This window comes from Pieris napi, chromosome 20 (genome assembly GCF_905475465.1).
Source record: "Pieris napi chromosome 20, ilPieNapi1.2, whole genome shotgun sequence".
Taxonomy (NCBI): domain Eukaryota; kingdom Metazoa; phylum Arthropoda; class Insecta; order Lepidoptera; family Pieridae; genus Pieris; species Pieris napi.
In genome coordinates this window covers 9,733,693-9,754,850 of record NC_062253.1, presented here as the reverse complement: position 1 = coordinate 9,754,850, position 21,158 = coordinate 9,733,693, and the positions used below count along the sequence as shown (strand labels likewise).

Below are 21,158 nucleotides of genomic sequence, written 5' to 3'. Positions count from 1 at the left end.
ATTACGTTATATTCACAACATTTATTTTCGTGCTTCACCCTTGAATGCACCACATTATGTATATGCAATGAAGCTAGACTCAAATTAAAACGTATGTTTAGCATAGAAGACTGATTATTATTTATATAAAGAAAAATAATCAATAAAAAAGAACTGAAAACAACTCTGTCTCATTCCTTATTACGAAAGTTCATCATTTCCTTGATATTTTTAAAATTAATATTTATTTTTAATATATTATGATTTATAAATATTTCGTCAATTAAGTTACTAACTATTCTATTACCTAGTATGTTAATAGATAACATATATATTATATATACAATATAAATAAATATAAAATGAGTACCATCTGGCAATTATATAAACCCACTTAACAAAATAAGAATTTTATGTTTTAATTATATAGTCATCATGTACACATACGGTAAAACACAGCTTATAAATTATGTAGTAATTAATAAATGATACAAAAATAGCAACTATATTTGAAGAGGAAAATTCCGAGATTATTTATGGATTATCCGATGGTTTTACTTCACAAAGATGGGGATTTCCAATATCCGGGAAAACTGTTGGGATACAGTAAAAAATAAATTATGATTTGCAAACATACATGAGAGCATTTTAATTGTGGTATTTTCCCATGCGATTTCAACGAAGAATTGAATATTGATCTTTATTTGTTTACGCTGGTAAAACATATCAAAATTGTAATATTTAAATGCGAATTTTATTATTTACTTGACATTTCGTGTATATATTTTCGGATTATTTTAGACGGTAATAACAAAACTAACAAATTCTTTCAGTACACTATCCCAATTTTAAACTTGGACTTGGACAATAACTACATATTTTAAATTGTTGTGTTCAATAACGGTTGCCCATACACATTCACCTTTTAGGGTATAAAATTTGTATAAAGACTAATTCGACTTACGGTCCTTCAAGTAAAGAGCGTACCAATTATTAAAAGGCCGGCAACGCACTAGCGAGCCCTCTAGCATTGAGAGTGTCCATAGGTATCACTTAACTTTACCTTTAAGGAGAGTATACAATTTGTATACAAATTCAACTTACGGTCCTTCAAGTAAAGAGCGTACCAATTATTAAAAGGCCGGTAACGCACTAGCGAGCCATCTAGCATTGAGAGTGTCCATGGATATCACTTAACATTACTTTTAAGGAGAGTATACAATTTGTATACAAATTCGACTTACGGTCCTTCAAGTAAAGAGCGTACCAATTATTAAAAGTTCGGCAACACACTAGCGAGCCCGCTAGCATTGAAAGTTTCCATGGGTATTACCTAACATTACCTTTTAGGAGGGTATAAAAATTTGTAAAAAGACTAATTTGACCTACGGTCCTTCAAGTAAAGAGCGTACCAATTAATAAAAGTTCGGCAACGCACTAGCGAGCCCGCTAGCATTGAGAGTTTCCATGGGTATTACCTAACATTACCTTTAAGGAGGGTATAAAAATTTGTAAAAAGACTAATTTGACTTACGGTCCTTTAAGTAAAGAGCGTACCAATTAATAAAAGTTCGGCAACGCACTAGCGAGCCCGCTAGCATTGAGAGTTTCCATGGGTATTACCTAACATTACCTTTAAGGAGGGTATAAAAATTTGTAAAAAGACTAATTTGACTTACGGTCCTTTAAGTAAAGAGCGTACCAATTAATAAAAGTTCGGCAACGCACTAGCGAGCCCGCTAGCATTGAGAGTTTCCATGGGTATTACCTAACATTACCTTTAAGGAGGGTATAAAAATTTGTAAAAAGACTAATTTGACCTACGGTCCTTCAAGTAAAGAGCGTACCAATTAATAAAAGTTCGGCAACGCACTAGCGAGCCCTCTAGCATTGAGTGTCCATAGGTATCACTTAACATTACCTTTGAGGAGGGTATTAATTTGTATACCAATTCAACTTACGGTCCTCCAAGCAACAAGCGTACCAAATATTTATTTTACTACACGAATTATATTACGTATAATATAGATCATTCATGATAAAGCGCCCACTGTATTGAAACAAACATTGTTTTCTTCACTTAATACTGTTATTGAAAACCTATTCCTGGAGGTTTCAATTTAGCCGCGACTGTGCAACGAATTACAAATTTAATAGCACCATTAATTATTGGTTCAGGAATTTGGAGCAAATGCCACTGAGAGTTAAGGACGGAGTTATGTATTAAAAAGATTTATCTTACAATAATAAGACGGGAAAACGGTTTTAACAATACAAGCTGCTTATATAAAAAACAGACTTTGTTCTAGGCCTCAGATTTGTATATCTGTTTGTGTATCTTGTTTTTTCTATAGGGCAAGTAGGTGATCTTAAATTTCTACTAGCATTTCTTACTAGCCTTCTGTGCCTAAAGGCCGATTTACATTATCTTAGTGTTTAGGAGAGTGCTTTAGGATAGTACTTTAGTTGAAACATGTAAACGCTACTTGCTTTAGTACGGTTCTAATTGACTTTCAAGTTGAATCAAAATAGAATCGCTTTTTATTTTTGTTTCAAGTGATACCCCTCCCGCGCCCGCGCATCCCCCGAGATCTTCCCTCGTTGTGTGTAAACACGTAATTTAGTCAAATCTTTAGGAGAGTGCATAAGTGCCGTGAAACGCGTGCGTGTTTTTTGATTTTTATAGATGGCTAAATGGTCGGAAGATACAACTATCAAATTTGTGTCTGAATATGTTGTTCACGAATGTTTGTGGAACGTTAAAAACAATTTATACAAAAACAAACCGGCTAGGCACTAAAGAACTTGCCTTTCAAGTTGTACTAAAGCACTCTCCTAAAAAAAGTTATACTTCTTTGGTATTATTAAAAATAGTTTATGATTGCATGTAAATAATTAATTACAATAATTAATTTAAATAATCAAAGACTGGAAAAGGAGTAGGTATAATAAAGTTAAGTTTACATTTGAAAAATTAAATAAATAAATATTTATTATTATTCTCTTACATTAAGTGTAACATAAATTATATTATTATTCGAATGTTGTTTTTAAATTATGTCCAATGCCGTAGCATCTTCCGTGGGCAACTTCATTCTGTTAATTTTGTGTCACGGTGCGCGTGCATCGTAAAATTTCACTCTCATTAATTTTTCATAACGCGCCTAAAGAAGTATACCTAACTTCAAAATGAGTAGCGGAGAGTTTACTGCCAGATCTTCTCTTCCGTTCTACGCCCTTAATTTTAGAAGTGGCAGTAAATGTCAAATTATAAGCATTTAATATGTATTTCTTTCTTGTTCATTTGTGTACATTGTGTTACCTATATAAATAAATGATTTTTGACTTCGACTTTAATTATAGGATCGTCGAGCTTCTACCGGAAGATCATCTGTTTAATTGCGCACATAGAAAAATGTATCCGCATTCATGTGAATTAATGAACTTCTTATTATATTCTTCTTATTTTTATATTCTTCTTCTTATTTTTAGATTATTCTTCTTATTATATTCTTCTTATTTTTATATTCTTCTTCTTATATATTAACGAACGGATTGACAGTCGCAGTCACTGGGCCAACCCTACTCTATTTAAAGCGGTAAACACGCATTCAATATAATCACCATGACGCATTGTTACTACGTTCGAGTAGATTATTTTGGTTATGGTATTGGTTTATTTTCCTACTGACGTTTGAAAGCATTTTCTATATTTTAATATTTAAATAGACTTAAAAACTACGCAATCGATTTGAAAAATGTGCCATGTCATCCATTAGTCATGTAAGTTAAATTCATTTCCAAAATATTTAAAATATTACAGCTTTTGCCGAGAAAAGCTAGTTGGGAACAAAAATGTCAAGTGTAATAATGTTTTAAATTAAAAAAAAATTATCAACTCCTTAACAATTATTCTTATTTTTATTTTTTTATTTTATTTTATTAACTATACACCTTTACACAAGACTTCATTACTTACACTTCTAACTTTTACTAATATTTTTTCTACTAAGTATTTATTACATTCCTTTTCTTTCTTTTTTTGCGACTAGGCGCAAATAGCTGCTGTGGTCTCTGGCAGAATGACCAGGGCTGTGGGACATTCACAGCACACCGTTTTTATCTCTTGTTATATTTTTTATTTAATTTTTCTTTGATTATTGTTATTTTGTGTGTTTATGTGTGTGTTTTTGTTAGTAATAAATGTTATGTCTATGTATCTAAGCTTTATTGAGACTAAATCATGCCAGTTTTCATTTTTCTTTAATGTGCAAGTGTTAATTGCATTCATGAAAAATCGATTCAAATACACAATTATTAAAATAATCTAACGTTTTATAAGAAATATTAACTTTCGGTGAATAGTTTTAAAGTTATTTAAACAATGACATGTGAGTTAGGGAATTATTTGAAAAGTTGATTAGTGGAGGAAATTCTATTTTCTCTGCGAATTTTCACGCTACCGACGCGACCCGTTATTTCTCGAATTCAGGCAGCGGTTCCATGGTGTAATGGTTAGCACTCTGGACTCTGAATCCAGCGATCCGAGTTCAAATCTCGGTGGGACCTGTCTTTTGTTTGCACGTGTATTTTTATATTTTCGTAAATGTACCCATCTTAGAGCGGTTATAAATAAAAATAGTTATTTACATTACATTAAGAAACTAGAATATACAGTAACTACTACTAGTTCAGTATTGTATTTTTAGCGGAAATAAATAATAACCGACCTTTTCCAGGTTAACTGAATGACGAGAGTGTAAGAAATTGTGTGAAACTTATAAGTAAACATTAGATGTAATACATATGTAACAATTTATACTTAAAGCTTTATATATTTGTATGTATTATACATATATATTTAACATTGTAATCCTTCCTACGTCGCAGTAACTCGCAAATATTGGCTCGAACAAATTTCTTTGAAAGCTTTTTCTGTAGCGACACGCGACTCGCACGCGTGCCATTATATTTTTTATAATGAGAAAAATGTTTAATTGCGTATTGTGCGGGCTGTAAACTAATCTTGTGTAGTGCTCGTTAAATAAAGATTGCTGTGGATTATTCTTATAAAAAATATACTATAATAATGAGACAAGGCAGATAATAAAACTCTCAATAGAGAGTTGTAGTTAAACAATAGTTTAATTCGAATTTTTATATAAATTTTTGTAAAGACAGCAGATACAATCTGTAGGTATTTGAAAGATGTGCGTTGCCGCTAATGTGCGATACTCCTCCCATAAAAGCCGGCAACGCATAATTAAATGGGTGTCCACTGTCCATGAGCTGCGGTAGTTTTCTTTTATGGCATTCCCGCAAGTTTCGTTTGCCTATGTACTTGTATATAAATAATAAATTGATGTTTATATCCTATAATTATATGTTCTTGCGAAGCTACCAGTAAAATATAATAAAATTGCCAAATACGTTAAATTCAAACATAGCGCGACCTATGAATTCCGTAAGTTAAAGTCCTATACATTTTTTTTCTATACATAGCACTTACGCTCGTCCGAATCTACTGTGCTAGGCACAATTTTAATCTTAAAATTATAAACATTGTATTTAATTGTTGTTTGGGTATAAAGATTCCAATATCCGTAGATAATCAATTGGTATTTATCGATTGCAATTTCCACCCCTATTGCAAATCTATAAGGGTTGTTTTTGGAGGATATAATTCGAATGGGGTGTCCCTACAGTGGCACGTGCTGCGCGTGGGAAGACCCGACGTAGAATTTCCCACGTAATCGAGAAGTACGAATTTGTTTGTTGTAATTTAATAAATTGTGGTAACTTTTGTGAACTTTACGCCAACACGTCACTACATTTTCTTACGTCATACTAAAGTATAAGCATTGATAAGTATTTTCTTTTAAGTAAAATGTTAGTTATTATTTTTAAAAAAATATTGGTTGTTTGTAAAGTAGGTTTACGATCGAGATGTTTACGTGATAACGTCTTATTGGTGATATAAGTTTTTGGGAAGTAAGGAATTAATGAAGATAACAATTTTTTCAAATTTTAAATTACATCTATCGTTTTATTCACACTTTTGATGATAAATTTCGGGTGTAAAATGACAAGTTTACTTATTCGACTATGATATACATTTTTCTTCATACATTCACGGAATGACTGGCAGCGCTCGAGATGAGACGGGAGATCGGTCCGTCTCTCTCTCGTTATACCTGCGATCGCGCTCGTGAGGTTTTGGTGTGACACAAGTTTCTGAACATGTCACCCGACTAAAACGATTTTAAAGACGTTATCACGTCAAAAAATTTATCCATTTAAATTTCCCGTGTATATTTTCTGTATTTTTATGTAACCTATGTTTATTTACACAACTACGAGTATTATAAAGATATACAGTTTTATAGAAGACATCATATTTACAATAAAGTTCGCGATACTTTGTCGAAAAAAATATTATTTTTGCATTTAAAAGTCAATGAACCGAGATAAGCTTTAGGTTATATCCGACAGAAATATTGCAGATGGAACAGCAGAGCACAGCTAGTTATATATGTTTTTGCTACGTTATACAAATAAATCAATCCTTTAAAATTATAACAGTAGTACTTTTATAATAAATAATACGTAAAATACATAAAGGATTTTATTGTTTAAAAACTTATTATTTCTTTTACCTTTACGTAATATCTCATTTCAATGCACATAATATACTAATTAAAGAGACAAGTTAGAAATTCAGCCAGCATTAAAAGTTTAAATTTATTTTAGTTATCTATTTATCCATTTTGAATTTTTTACGTAAATTTTTATTATTAATAATACATTACGACTATATTAAACATTAAAAGTTCATTATTCGATTTATTTCTGAAACTTTACCCTATTTTTAACGATGGAACAAACAAAATCCCGCCCAGCAGAAATCCGATATCAATACATAGTAGTAGGGTTTGTTTATCCATTATGTGATTGGAGTAACTCCACAGATTGTATGCCATCGACACCTAATATTTAAGGTGTTACCAATAAAAATAGCACCTTGTCTACTTGTGCCCGTGCCACTAGCCGCATATGTCAAAGTCGTCACCAATTATAGGGTCTACGTGAATTATGACTCACATAATAGCAATATTTCACTGAGGTACAACGTATGCTGCTTTAAAAGTCTCCAGCCCATATGGAATACTGCTCATATCTTTGGGCTGATGCTCCCTAATACTAGCTTCTTCCTTTTGACCAAATTCAGCGAAGGGCTTGTCGAATTGTCAATCTCCAAAGTATTACGGATCGGCTTGATTCTCTCTTTCTACGCAGAGACATTCCGTCTCTTTGCGTTACCTACAAAGTGTACTATGGTGAATGTTCTGAAGAATTGTTTGGGTTGATCCCTCCTGCCTTGTTTCAACACTGTACGGGCCGTATCAATGCAAAATTTCAGGTGGCCTTATGGGCCGTCCCGTAGGCTTGTTTACCCCCCCCCCCCCTATTACATTAAAAAAAAATACTCAAAATCTGTCACTATTTGGACATACTAAGCCTTAAGTTTCAACTCTGAAAATTAGATCACTCTGTGATATCGGCTTAGAAGATGTTCTTAAACCTGAAAATCGTAATTCATCTTTTTTAATCGTGATTAATAATCATTGCTGCTTGGACATTTAAAGGAAAAAGGAAGGTGGTAGGCTGCGAACTGGATGGTTTGTGTAGAGGCAAGGGTGAAAAAATTTCACAGCTTATACCTTTAAATTTTTAAATCCGCCTCTGATTACTTTAAGTACTTTACGGTAACTTTATACCTAGGTAACACTGAAAATTTTTAGAAAATGACAAAACGGTTTAACGTAGAAAGTTGCCAATACTTTTATTGTTTTTTGAAGTAATCTCCGTTCCTCTCTACACATCGTCGTATTCGATGGAACCACTAAGAAAAGCAGTGCAAAAAACGTTTTCATTAGCTATGTTTCTAACTGAACAGTTCTAAACATTTTCAGTGTTACCTAGCGTACCTAGTAGCGTACGTACGTAGGAAGCCCGCGTGCGACGATCTTTGTTCAATTAGAAGTAGCGGTAAGTTCACTATTTGTTAATAGTTCATGTCTTAAAAGTACACCACGAAGGTGTATGTACAGTACAAGAACATAATATCTCAGTTACGCTGAGTTCACGCTAAACAAATATATGAATTTTTCCTTATAAAACATTAACAGATGCGGCAAATTTTTAATTGATTAGATTAACGGAATGACAGCTACAATCGATCATATATATCGATGACAACGAGGAAGAGTTGTAATTGGCAAATATTGTTATTATAATTTCGATTCGACCCCATTTATACTCACTCCGCTGCCTGTGCGACCCAATAGTGTCTTGGCCTTTGAAATGAGAAACTTCCACCTTCCCGACACAAAAGGCTCGTAGGAGGCCCCGACACGTTCTAACCCAACGATCCAATCACGATAGCCAATGACAACTTAGAGCCCGGATTTAAAGGCCCGCGCGGCCAGTAATAATAAAAATCGAAATCAGATTAGGGTACAAAACCGCCATCATCTGGGGAGGACCTTTACTGCGTACTTCGCTCACTCCAGTGAGCTTCCGTCCTGCCCTTCAGGCGATTGACCACCCCGCGACGGCCCAAGTCAAGGTTCGAGTCTCACAGGAGACCCCCGAGCTACGCTCGCCGAAACAGCCCCAGCTGAGCTGTAAAGGCCCTTAAGGCCAACAGCGAGATTAATTTCAAAAAATAAAAACCTGTGCCACCTTCCGCCAACTACGGCTCAAGCCTCCTTCTCCGCCCGATCTTGGTCAATGCGCTCAAAGCTATCTATAGACTTATAATAATTGTTGTAAAGATCACTTGCTTTAATTTTGATAGTAAATTATAAATTTTTGACTTTTTAAGTAAAATTTTTTTTTCACCTTAAAACTTGTAACTGAATTTTTAGGTCATAATTAAGTAAAACTAACTATTTTTCGTTGTTTTAATTCGTTGACAATAATAATAACCTTTTAATTTTATTTTTTACATTTGCTTTTTTCTCGCACCGTTTTAGTAAGTTGTCTTAATTTAAAGTTTTGATTAAAATTCTTATTATTTTTGTATATTAAAGGTTTCGCACTTTTGGACTTCTTATGATTTTTATTATTAGATTTAATTAATAGCATCCATTTGTAATGATATTTATGTTTAATTTACATTTTGTAATTTTTTCTTGAGAGAACAAACTACTGAGATACCTAAACCTAACGTTACAAATTGTACTTCGTATAAATTATGATCAAAAACATAATTGAATGACAGCGGTCCATTGAGCACATCTGAGTTATGTGCACAAACATTTTGAATGTGATATGTTAATTATTGTGATATTATTTTATGCGTTATTGATACAGAGATGGCGAATGTACTTCGACGTACTAATTTGATACTTTCACCAAGGCTTTTAAGAAACGCCTCCCTCTCTCAATTAAATCGAGTTCTGGGTGGTAAAAAGCATGTTTTGGTTGCTTTTTAAAACAACCTTTTAATATTGAAAAAAAAAAGCTTAGAAAGTAATTTATTTAAATCACAAACACAAAATCAGATCGAACTAGCTAGAGGATGTAAGAGGACGGTCTTACTATCAGAGCAGTTGCTTATAATTCTGAAAAATTAATTTAATTTATACTGTTCTACTTGTTGGCCTAGTTCCAGCGTGCGACTCTCATCCCTGAGGTTGTAGGTTCAAGCCCTGTTCGTGCACCAATGGACTTTCTGCCTATTTATTTATTTACTTATTTACACTTCGTTACCATAATATACAAAATCATACATATAAAAACAAAAAAAGCAGGTTACATATGTTATTATCTTATCTTATCGCTAACAAGCGATTACTTCCAGGCAACCCTATTATGGAACAATGAAAAAAGAAACACCTACACTACCTAAAAAAGTTGTAAAAAAAGTGCTTAATTAATTAACAAAAAAAAACTCATGAAAATATAACTATAACTAAGATTAAATAAAGTAAAATCTAAAGAAAAAAATATAAATAATAATATGTATAAACAAAAATGTAAAAGCTAATCCAAACGTTAATCGAGTCACAATTTATATATCTGTAAGTAGTAGCTAAAAATGATCAAAAAGAAGATTTTTAAATAAATTTAAAGACCGAGCTCGTCTGATATCTATTGGTAAGGAATTCCATAGCAGGATACTTTGAGCATGCTATGTGTGCATTTAACACTCGCTCGTACGTCGGTGATGGAAATCATCGTGAGGAAACCGGAATATCTCAAATTTAAAAATCGACGGCCTGTGTCAGAAGGCTGATCACCTACCTACACCTAAACAATAATTTTAACATCAACATATAGAAACCCGACAATATAAAACATCAGTATAAAATTTTAATATGCAATAGATTAAGTGAATGGTATGGTATCTCTTTTAACAGTATTAAAACTATTAAATCCTACGCCACAAATAATGTAACAATACAATTGAAAGCTCTCAACTGACCATACCGTTTTATTGCTATACAATTAATCCCCCTCTGCACACAAATCCTTATTATCATTGCATAAAGTTCACAATCGTATAAAATTTATTTAATTTAATAGACTGACCAGTGGCGAGTGTTCAAAGAAAATATTGACAGGTGCATTATGCAATTATTCCCAGAATAGAACGTGTGCCTTGAAACTAGAACATGAGTTGACAAATGTGTATATGTATGTTTTGTATACTTCCAAACGATGTTATTAAAATATTCCATAAATATATATTAAGGAGCTGACAGTAGGTGTTTTATTACATTATATATAGTTATTTTTGCAAAAAATAGGAAATATCACTTATTATCTTAATAGCATTTAAGGAACGAAGGAGGATTATACTTATCATTTGTTTTTTTTTTCGAAGAGGTGAACGAGGCAAAACACATTTGCCGACATTTTGAATAATAATAAGTAGATCTATGTATATCGAAGTTGACATTACGTCACAAGTTAATAAATAGAAGAAAACAAACTACAGAGATTAATAAGGGGTATAAAAATGTTGACTACACACAAAAAAAACAAAAATCGACTAAAGCCATTTCGGAAGCTTTCAGTTACAAACACAGACTTTTTTTCGTAAATTCTGTCAATCGTGGTAGACCTACTGATGAAGGTCTAAATAAATTAAAAAAAATATATATAAATAGTCTCTTCAGTAGATACAGAAATGTATAAATATTAATATACAAAATAAGGCAACGAAATCTTGAACTCCAAAATTGTATCACCCCATAAATCATTTATTGAATTGTCAACGCGCATAATGAAAAATACATAACTGTAGTAATAAATATCACAGATGTAACCAAATAATAAATTAAAAATTTGCAATAATCGGACAATTGCGTGAAATTTACAACGGGCAACATTTATAATTAAATTAGCTCAATCGAAATGTTAAGGCATTGGGGACGGATGATTGCGTTTTGCAATTATAGCTCTTATAATTTAATTGTAAGTAGGGGTCTATTAGAAATCTCGGAGCGAATGAAAGTACGATTTTATAAAGAAAAGTTTCAATAGTAAAACTAATTTTTAAATGCCTGCCCTGCGATTCTGTAACTCACTTTTCGAACTCACACAGCGATTTTCGCATCGGCGGTCGCTCTCAAATCAGTCGTGAAGCAGTCATTTTATGATTTGGCATTCTGATAAACAATAAACTACAAGCTCCCACCTTTTGTAATTTTGCATTGTTTTACACAAATTATTCATTAAATAGATCCTTTATCTATTAGACATATTATATAAACCGTTATCACGCACTAAAAATCACGCCTAAATTCGAGGCGTTTAATATAATAATAATAAAAAGGCTTATTGGTAGTTAGTAGTATAGATAGTTGGTAGATCCTATAACCAAAAATATTGATTTTGTTAGTAGGTTAGCTTAGATTAGGTTGGTATTAAATAGATTATTAATTTATGAATTAACAGGAACCCCGGTTTGGGTAAAGACCTCCTCCAAAGATGCCCATTTTTGTCGGTATCGTGCTATGGAGTGCCAGTTTTTGCCAGCTGATCTTTTCAGATCATCTTCCGAGCGGTCTATTCAGGGTCTCCTCTTCCGCCTCCTGCCTGGTAGTCCTTTCCATTGGGTAACTCGTTTGGTCCACTTTCTGCTAGACATTCTTGTTTATTATAAGTATATTTAAATCTTTAAATTAGGGATGCATCCGATACCGATGCCGATACCGATATATCGGCGATACTTCGGGTTTGCCGATATATCGGCATCGGCGATATTTTCATTGCCGATTCACCGATACTTTTCGAATTTCACACTTTAAAAAATTAGGTAAACGCGCGTTTTGTATGATCTAGTTTGTTGCAAACGAGCCACGGACTATTGATGCCCGAGAAATCCCCGCGTTTTATTAAGTTTGTTGTCTCTATCATTCGCTTGGGGAAAAAACATTATTATTTATGTATATATGTATTTAATTTCATTAAACAAAACAAAATTTGAAGATCATTTAGTTGGCTTTTAACTGCTATCGCGAGTAGTATTTTTTCGATACCAAATTTAAAATACAGAATTACAACAATGTTATCATTGTTAATTTCAATTATTAACAGTTACTTATTTTATTTTAATTTAATTATTACTCTTAATTCTTTATTTTAGTAACAAAACCTTTAAAATTAAAGTTAAAAGTTAAAAGAAGAAAAAAAAAACTTAAAAGTTTGTGACTATTTATATATATATATATTTTTAATAAAAATTATAAACTTTAACTTAACTTGATATAGTTTACCTTAATTTAATTTTAATTCAATAAGCGTTGGTATCGGTATCGGTATCGACGATATTCCTATTAGTGTATCGGCATCGGTATCGTATCGGAAAGCGTATCGATGCATCTCTACTTTAAATTATTATATAATTTTACCTGATTTAACCATATATATAAATAACAACCATTAATGCTAGAGATATTAATAAAAGGGATTAGTATTATTCTGCATAATATGATCTGATTGTTGACAGGCGTGAGGTTGAATATTAATAGATTTTAATTGTCACAAAACGTGAAATTCACCCGACAAACAAGTGACGAACCGCGGACGGCCGGAACAAATTGAAGATTTAAATTTCGAATCAAATAATTAGTCAGTTGTTGTTGGCAATAAAATACGGCATGATTTTTTTACACTATATTATAAAGTTTTGCTATTTAGTATTTACCCTTAGAGAAATAAAAAATAAAAGTGCGTGCGTACAAAGTGCACATTAAGTACTTCTTTGGCAAACTAATTTTTAAGATATGTTCATATTTATGCAATTGTCATTAAAATATTAAGTGTCGAATATTAATTAATATACATATATGTATAAATGTTTTTTTTTTTAATTTATTTCTACGATAATAAAAACACGTGGAATTTTAATTTACAATTCGTCATTTGAGATTTCAATAAAATATTTTGCATACTAATATTTCATAAATTTTAAATTTTAGAAATAGAATTTATATAACGTAATTCGCCCTACTCTCTCTCAATCGGTCTCAATCGCTATCTCCCTTTTCTTAGGGTCACCGCACACGGGCCACCGGCCACAACCACAAAACGCCACTGGCATATTTCCTGTAATTTTCCTACATTTTATATGGACTCGCCGCACACGGTTGGCGCCGGTGGCGGCCACACGCTACAAATCGTCGCAGCTTGCTTCTTGTGGCTCGCACCGGCAACTAAACGCCGACACAAAAAGCCGCCACACGCCACTCCCGCCATACCGCGCCCCTCTCCCTTGCCTCAGTTAACCTGAAGTCGACGGTAACGCACGCACGTAGTCTGTGGTTCACATAGGTAGATAAATATGGATATAGAATTATTTATATCAGAAATACAATCCCGTCCTGCTATTTGGGATTCAAAAAGTGATAGTTATAGTAATAGAGGAGAAAAAGTGAAGGCCTGGGAAGAAATCTGCGAATTGTTTGTGGGAAATTTTTCGAATAAAACTGCCAAAGAAAAGAACATTGTAGGTAAGTTTAATAAAATAATATATTTATATTCTATTTTCTTGCCACGGTATTGCTCCTTCATTCATAAAATAATCTTTTAACGTATCTCTTGCAGTAGACGCTCGTGTTACTGGCCAGCCTGTATTTTGTATATTTTCGAGTCCCACTATTTTCAAAGTGTGACGAATATTGAAACCATCCCGTTTTCGAATAAAGTTGTGCAAAATGCAACAAGCTTTCGCAATGTCTTCTGAGAAATGAACAGAAGTATTTAATGGGCGATGTAATATTTTCAATTTATTTGCTAGTACGCCGAAGGTAGGTACATTCAATGCAACGTCTGGCACGGCTTAACCTATAATTGAAAACTTTTTTGTCTAAGTCCAAATATTTTCCAGCATATGGCCTCATCATACTGAGGCCAAATGCTTCATCACCAACAAATGTATAGTTCAATGGTTGTCGATTACCAACCTGTCGTGGTGAAGGGATATTTAATGTCTTTCTGTGTACTTTATTACACAGTTCACTTTCTCTAAATATTGTAGAATCGGATGCTTTACCGTATGCCCCAACATCCACGAACGTAAAAAGTAAATTCGAGTCGCATGTTGCTAGAAGTACTATTGAAAAAAAAATGTTTAGTTAAAGTACAAGGAGCCAGTATCGAATGGATGAATAATTCTTATATGTTTCCCATCTATGGCACCTAAACAATTAGGAAAATTGGTATTTTGAAGAAATCCGCTGGCAATTTCATTCCACATGTCTTGGGTCGGTTCTGGAATACAAACGGCTTTTAAATAGTTCCAAATTAGTTGACATGTTTCTTATTTATTTATTTATTAACAGCTCAATGGCTTCTTGTACTATTTTCCTTGCTGTAGAGGCCCCACGGTGGTAAGAGAGTTCAAAATCCTCAAACGAGCATCCAGCTCCTAGATACCTGAAACAATGTATATAATATTTTTTTGTTGTTACAGTAACTAAATTACAGAGGAAGTGGAAGAGTCTTCGTGACAGTTTTAACAGAGAAAATGCAAAAAACAAGAACGTTGCGAGTGGTTCGGCAGCAACAAGCAGTAAACAGTACATTTATTTCAATCATCTATCTTTCTTGAATTCCTTAAAAGAAGTGAGACCGCCTACCGATGTTACTAATGCAACTAATGATGCGGAAACACCTCGCCCGAAAATGAACAGAAACATTAATATAAAAAGGGCCGAAAAATCAGAAAATGAAATTCTCAGAACACTTTCGGAAAATTTAAAACGTAAACATGATCAAATAATCGACCAAAATGACCCCGATAAGCAATTTCTGATGTCGCTGCTTCCACATCTAAAAAAAATTGACGAAAATTGTAAACTTGATTTTCAATTAGAAATATTACAGTTAATTAGAAAGTACACGCATAATCAAAATTATGAAACCTGTTCGGCACAATATTATGGTTATTCTTCAGGAAATGACAACAAACACTTGACACAAAACGCTTCTACATCTATCCCGTCTTCACCTATAATTCAGCTTTCTCCAACACATTCATATTATTCTGACCAGTCTATGGACAACAGTTCTGTTATCGAAGACATGTTCATTGTTCCGTGATGATGACGAGTGATATTAAATTATAATAAACACACAATAACTAAATACAAATACCTACGTGTTTTATTTGTTAACTAGCTATTCTCTAGTAGAATAAACAATGCATAGCGATTATAAATAAAGTATAGATTATTTTACTATAGTGTTCTGTGGAGTTTTATGCTAGTGATTATTTCACTTACCTTAATGTGATAGCTAGTCTTTCCGCAGGTGCGATGCTTTTCCGCATGTTGGTGTCGTGGTGCTTTAATCCAGCATAAGTAATAGAGCATGTAGTTCCCAAAACGTACCTATACTTAAACGAAAATGTTTGAAAAACTTTTTAGGATGGTTTAGAAGATTATCGAAATGTTCCTTGCATTTGTGTACATTCGTAAAATTGGATGTTTTTGATTTGGATGAATTGAAAAACAATTAAAGTAAATACTTTAATTGTCTTAAGTTCAAGTTTCTTATAGTTCTGGTGACGCCTTTAAATTGAATTTAAGCCTCAACACTCGTATTGCGCCATCTATCTCATTCGATGTATAAGTGCAATAATTGCGTTACAGAAAAATGAGATGGCACTGATAGCAATAGAATTACAGTATTTTCTTATTCGTTTTATACACAAGGTTTTCTTACAGAATATTGTGTTAAAAAATTATATATGTCTTTAAAAAAAGTAATTTAAGATATATAATAACAATGAAATATAATGAGCTTTTAAGGCTTGTCAAAAACTGTCACGTTTGACAGCGACGTTAATCGATTTAAACTTGAGTTGACTCGTATAAATTTGAACTTCAATCTAAACGCGAAATACGAATTTTTTATTGATTTCTTCATTCTTCGTGAGATTTATAGTGTAAATAATAACTTTTCGTTCATTTTCCCTGAGTATAACAAAGCATTTTAAAGTCAAATACTATTGAGAATAATATATAATATTCCTTATATTGATATCCATGTCTACACAATCCAAAACAATGCCGTTGATTGATCTCAAAGTATACATTCGCATCGTCGCTGCGGTATTTTCGGTATGTATTACTTCACAAAATCATTTAGACGAAGCCATTTCTGTCTACTAAATTTTAAATAATACATTTTTTGTTTTATCTATCTACCGTCATGTTTACAATTCTTTGATAATAAAAATAGGAATCGAAACAGTAATATTTTTATTAAAATGTTAAATAACTTAATGAAAAATATACCTTTTATTGTGTATCTGTAAGAGCATATTATTCGAGATATGGTAGATTAGTTTAGATAAAATATGTTTTAATTTTTACTATAAAATATATATGGTTTCTTATCTTACCTTCCTAAAGTAATAAATTTTAAAAATTATCTTTGAACAAATATGAATGTATTGGCTTCTCTGTAAACATATTATTATCCTTATCCCATCGTACTGTTTACTTAAATACATATTTAATTACAGATATCATCAGCAACTGCTATTGTCATGACTTTGTTGCGTCTTCTAAATCCTCATTTGTATTATTTAGATGCATTAAACAACAGGGATATGGGTAAGCTATAGTTTATTATTATTTCTATTTTATGTAGTAAAATAATTAATTTTAACTAATTGTTTTTCTAACTACTTGCAACAGCCGGCCACTTTACTAATGTGCAAATTGGACACAGTAAAGTAATGGATTACAGGAGTATGACCTTTCAAAATATCATTTGTTTTTTTATTAACATAAAGTCCATTTTGTCCATTGCCTTCATAAACTAATGGAGCTTAAATTGCATTTGGCAATATTTATGAGTATTATTTCATATTTGCTAATATGGATAAGTTTAAAATAATAATACGGGATATTTTATCATCAACACAAAGTTTTCTGGTATTTAGTTAGTGCAGTAGAACCTCTATAAGTCGAACATCAAGGTAGACGCCAAAAAATTCGAGTTATAGAGTTTTCAACTTATGGAGGATTTTGACTTAGGTGGATTTTGATTCGACATAAAGAGTTTGAGGTTTATTCTTATAAATTTTCAGTTAGAGAGGTAAAATAAATAAAAATTCAACTTCCAGAGGTGACAAACATATTTTTATTTATTATAAATCAACATTATTTCAAATCATTTTAAAATAAAAAATATGGCATTAATAAAAGTCAGTAATTTTTTGTAATTTGGTTGTTCTCTATCTATAGCATTGTCTAATCTATAAAGAGCAGAAAATTCTTCTTCTTCCGAGTTACTGGTTTGCTCTATAAAATTACGTAAGGTATTCAATGCGGTTCGCGCCTCTTTGATGGAAACCCATGGAGCGCATGTACTATTCACGTCTTCTATGTCATCTAAATCATTAGTATCGGTTTTCTGAGCTACTGAATCGATAATTTCGTCATCAGATAATGTCCCAGCAGTCATAACTCCATCATCGCACGAAACAAAGTCCTCAAAGGATATTCCTGATTCAGATAGCACTGCGTTCCATTCTGCAGGAGGTGAAATAGAAATATCTTCGGTTTCAGCTACTACTGTTGACGATGAAAAACCACAGTGTACATAACAGTTTTTTATTGTAGTAGCAGTAACATTTCGCCAAGCTTTATCAGCCATTCTCATGGCTTGCAATACATCTATAGTAGAATTCTTTTTTTCTTCCATATTATCCAGCATGTTCCTGAAAACTTCTTTTCGATACAATGACTTGAAGTTTTTAATGATACCTTGGTCCATAGGCTGAAAAATTGATGTGGTATTGGCAGGCAGGTAATGTATTTTAACAGCTTTCATTTGTGGAATATCTTTATGAGCTGTACAATTATCAAGGAACAACAAGATTTTTCTTTTTTCTCTGTCCATTTTCTTATCAATGCTTATGAGCCAGTTTTTGAAAATTGCAGAAGTCATCCATGCTTTTGTATTCGCTTTATATTGCAGTGGTAGTGATTTACATCTTGAAAAACAACGAGGTTTTTTAGATTTGCCGATGACTAATGGTGAGAGTTTTTCTGTGCCCGACATGTTTGCTCCTAGCAGGATAGTCAAACGTTCCTTGCTATGCTTCCCACCATGGCATTTATCATTTTTAAAAGTTAGAGCCTTATCAGGAAGACATTTAAAAAACAGGCCTGTTTCGTCAGCATTGAAGATATTGTCAGGTTCGTAACCATGTAACAAATCTTGCAATTCACTTTTCCATTTGTTACAGGTTTCAATGTTGACACTTGCCCTTTTCCCACAAACATTTTTAAAAACAAGTTCCTGTCTTCTTTTGAATTTTTCTAACCATCCATTACTGGCTCTGAAAACGAGTCCCAATGATTTAGAGAATATTTGGGCTTTTTCTTGTAACAGTGGTCCACTAACACTAATATTTTGGCTGCGACACTGCTCAAACCATTTAAGTAAGCACTCCTCCAAGCCCGGGTATTCTGCAATTCGTCGTCTTTTGCAGGACAAACTTTGACCGTTTTGTATTTTTCTCATGATGTCTGATTCATTTTTTATTATTGTTGAAAGAGTACTCATTGGCAGGCCAAATTGTTCAGCAACATCTTTCTTTTTTTGACAGCTCTTCACAGCTTCGAGCACTTCTAATTTTTCAGCAAGACTCAAAGTTTTTAGTTTACGTTTCACAGCACTCATGTTGATGTGTATTGCAGTAGAACCAAACTACTTCTGACAGTATTTAAGTCGAAAACAAATGACTGGCTTAGCTAAATTTCAAAGGGAATCAAAATTGAACACCTGACCTGACACAAAGCAAGCAAACACGTGTTTCCATGAGTCATAAATTTATTATTGTATACTCCTAAAATGTTTTCTAAGAAACAATAGTGTACTCACATTGTCGGCAAGTTCTTAAAGTTGGTAACTTGTTTTTGTTCGAACAATAGAGATAATAAATTCCAAATGATCAAGTTGTAAAGGTTGTAAAATAAAACGTTCCTATGTTCGAGATACAGAGGTCAAATTTAATTTTTCGAGTTATAGAGTGAAAATATGTACCAAAATGGCTTGGAGGGACTCGGTGATTATTTCGATTAACAAGTCAAGATTTCAAGTAATGGAGGTTTTGGTGTTTTAAGGGAAGGGAACAAGACATTTTTTCGAGATTTGGAGGTTTTTGACTTATCGAGGTTCTACTGCATAAAATCATACCTTAGCATATGCATAAAGCATTTAAGAAACATGGCTAATCAAAAACTATTTTACATACTTTTCATAAATACAATAATCACTAGAGTTGGTAACTTCACTTACCATTTTTTCTATTATACTTATATATGTCACCGTAAAATTGTAAACACCGTTAGATTGTAATCTATCTCGCGAGATTGTAAACTGTCGAAAGATTGTGAACCTCAACGAACCGCTTGCAATTTAACGTATTATTATTCGGTAGTTATATGAAATTGTTGGGAAGTAAAATTAATCTGTAATTGACCAAAGAAGTTTGAATGATAACTAAGTTAGTGTAGTACAATCTACCGAATAATAATACGTTAAATTGTAAGCAGTACGCTGAGGTTCACAATCTTTCGACAGTTTATAATCTCGCGAGATAGATTACAATCTAACGGTGTTTACAATGTTACGTTAACATATATATACTATTTAAATAAAATTTATGCAATTTCAGCTATACACTATTTTGTCAGTGGTCTCATGCTTGTAACAAGTACTATTGGATTTATAAACAGCCTCATAGTCATGAATCGCAGTGCTACGCATAACACAGGTCGGAATATAACAATATGGTTGTTGCTGGATTCCCTGTTTGAGACATCTCGAGTTGTGTATGTGTTTCTCTGTGAAATTATACTAAAGGGACAGGGACCATTACAATTCTATGAACTGATGATTACTATCATACAATATCGTAAGTATTATTGTACTTAGTATTGTCTTTGATTAACATAACCTTTACACATTTAAAGAAAAACGCTTTTTACCGGATTAAAGTTATGTATTATTATAAATTTACAACTATTTGACATAATTTTAAATTTATCCGACGTTTCGCGTGCTTATTATTATAATAATACATAACTTTAATCCGGTAAAAAGCGTTTTTCTTTAAATATTGTTGTACTATAAATTTCAGATTGGGTAAGTCAACACAATTTTGTTTCGTTGATAATTTTTTATAGTTGGTGTGTTATTTTTCCAATGTTAACAAGACATATTGTTTTGATTATATTATAAGAAATATATATTGTTTGGGGAATTACAGCTTATGTATAAAATTTTATTAAAAGTAATTAAGTATCATTGGTGTAAATAAGTAACAGTTGGTAGTTTTTAATTTGGAATTTGTGATATACATATAATAAATTAAACCCCAACTTTTGTCGGAATATAATAGCGCTAAAGTAACTTTTCATCTAAATCTGCATCAATTTTTCTATGAATACTTTGTCAAATTTATGTTGGAGCTACTGAGTACTGACAGCGTATTTTTATTATTTCAGTGCTGGACAGCTTTCTCTACTGTCAAATGATACTCAGGCACTAGTATTAGGCGTTACTTTTATTTTGCATTGTTATAAATTGTTAATCTTGTTGGGCAGAGCTAGTGACAAGATATTTACAAATCATAACCC

At 32.4% G+C, this 21,158-nt stretch overlaps 1 protein-coding gene, 1 long non-coding RNA gene and 1 other non-coding gene across 3 annotated transcripts; all 3 read left to right on the top strand.

Annotated features, from left to right (window-relative positions):
- Window positions 1-4,476: 4,476 nt before the first annotated feature.
- Trnaq-cug lies at window positions 4,477-4,548 on the top strand. Its single transcript has one exon. It is a non-coding gene; the product is annotated as a tRNA-Gln (tRNA).
- Window positions 4,549-13,767: 9,219 nt separating this feature from the next.
- On the top strand, window positions 13,768-15,650 carry LOC125059741. The gene is made up of 2 exons (XM_047664287.1): window positions 13,768-14,006; window positions 14,969-15,650. The coding sequence occupies exons 1-2, from the start codon at window positions 13,838-13,840 to the stop codon at window positions 15,595-15,597; spliced, it is 798 nt and encodes a 265-aa protein (XP_047520243.1). The 5' UTR covers window positions 13,768-13,837; the 3' UTR covers window positions 15,598-15,650.
- Window positions 15,651-16,593: 943 nt separating this feature from the next.
- LOC125059890 lies at window positions 16,594-20,309 on the top strand. Its single transcript, XR_007118745.1, has 4 exons — window positions 16,594-16,619; window positions 17,027-17,117; window positions 17,202-17,255; window positions 20,195-20,309. It is a non-coding gene; the product is annotated as an uncharacterized LOC125059890 (long non-coding RNA).
- The last annotated feature ends 849 nt before the right edge of the window (window positions 20,310-21,158 follow it).

What these genes read in the sequence shown, in the direction of transcription:
- LOC125059741 (XM_047664287.1), top strand. Translation starts at nt 13,838, where the DNA reads ATGGATATAGAATTATTTATATCAGAAATACAATCCCGTCCTGCTATT. An exon ending in CAAAGAAAAGAACATTGTAG is followed by an intron (nt 14,007 to 14,968) that starts GTAAGTTTAATA and finishes TTGTTGTTACAG; the next exon opens with TAACTAAATTACAGAGGAAG.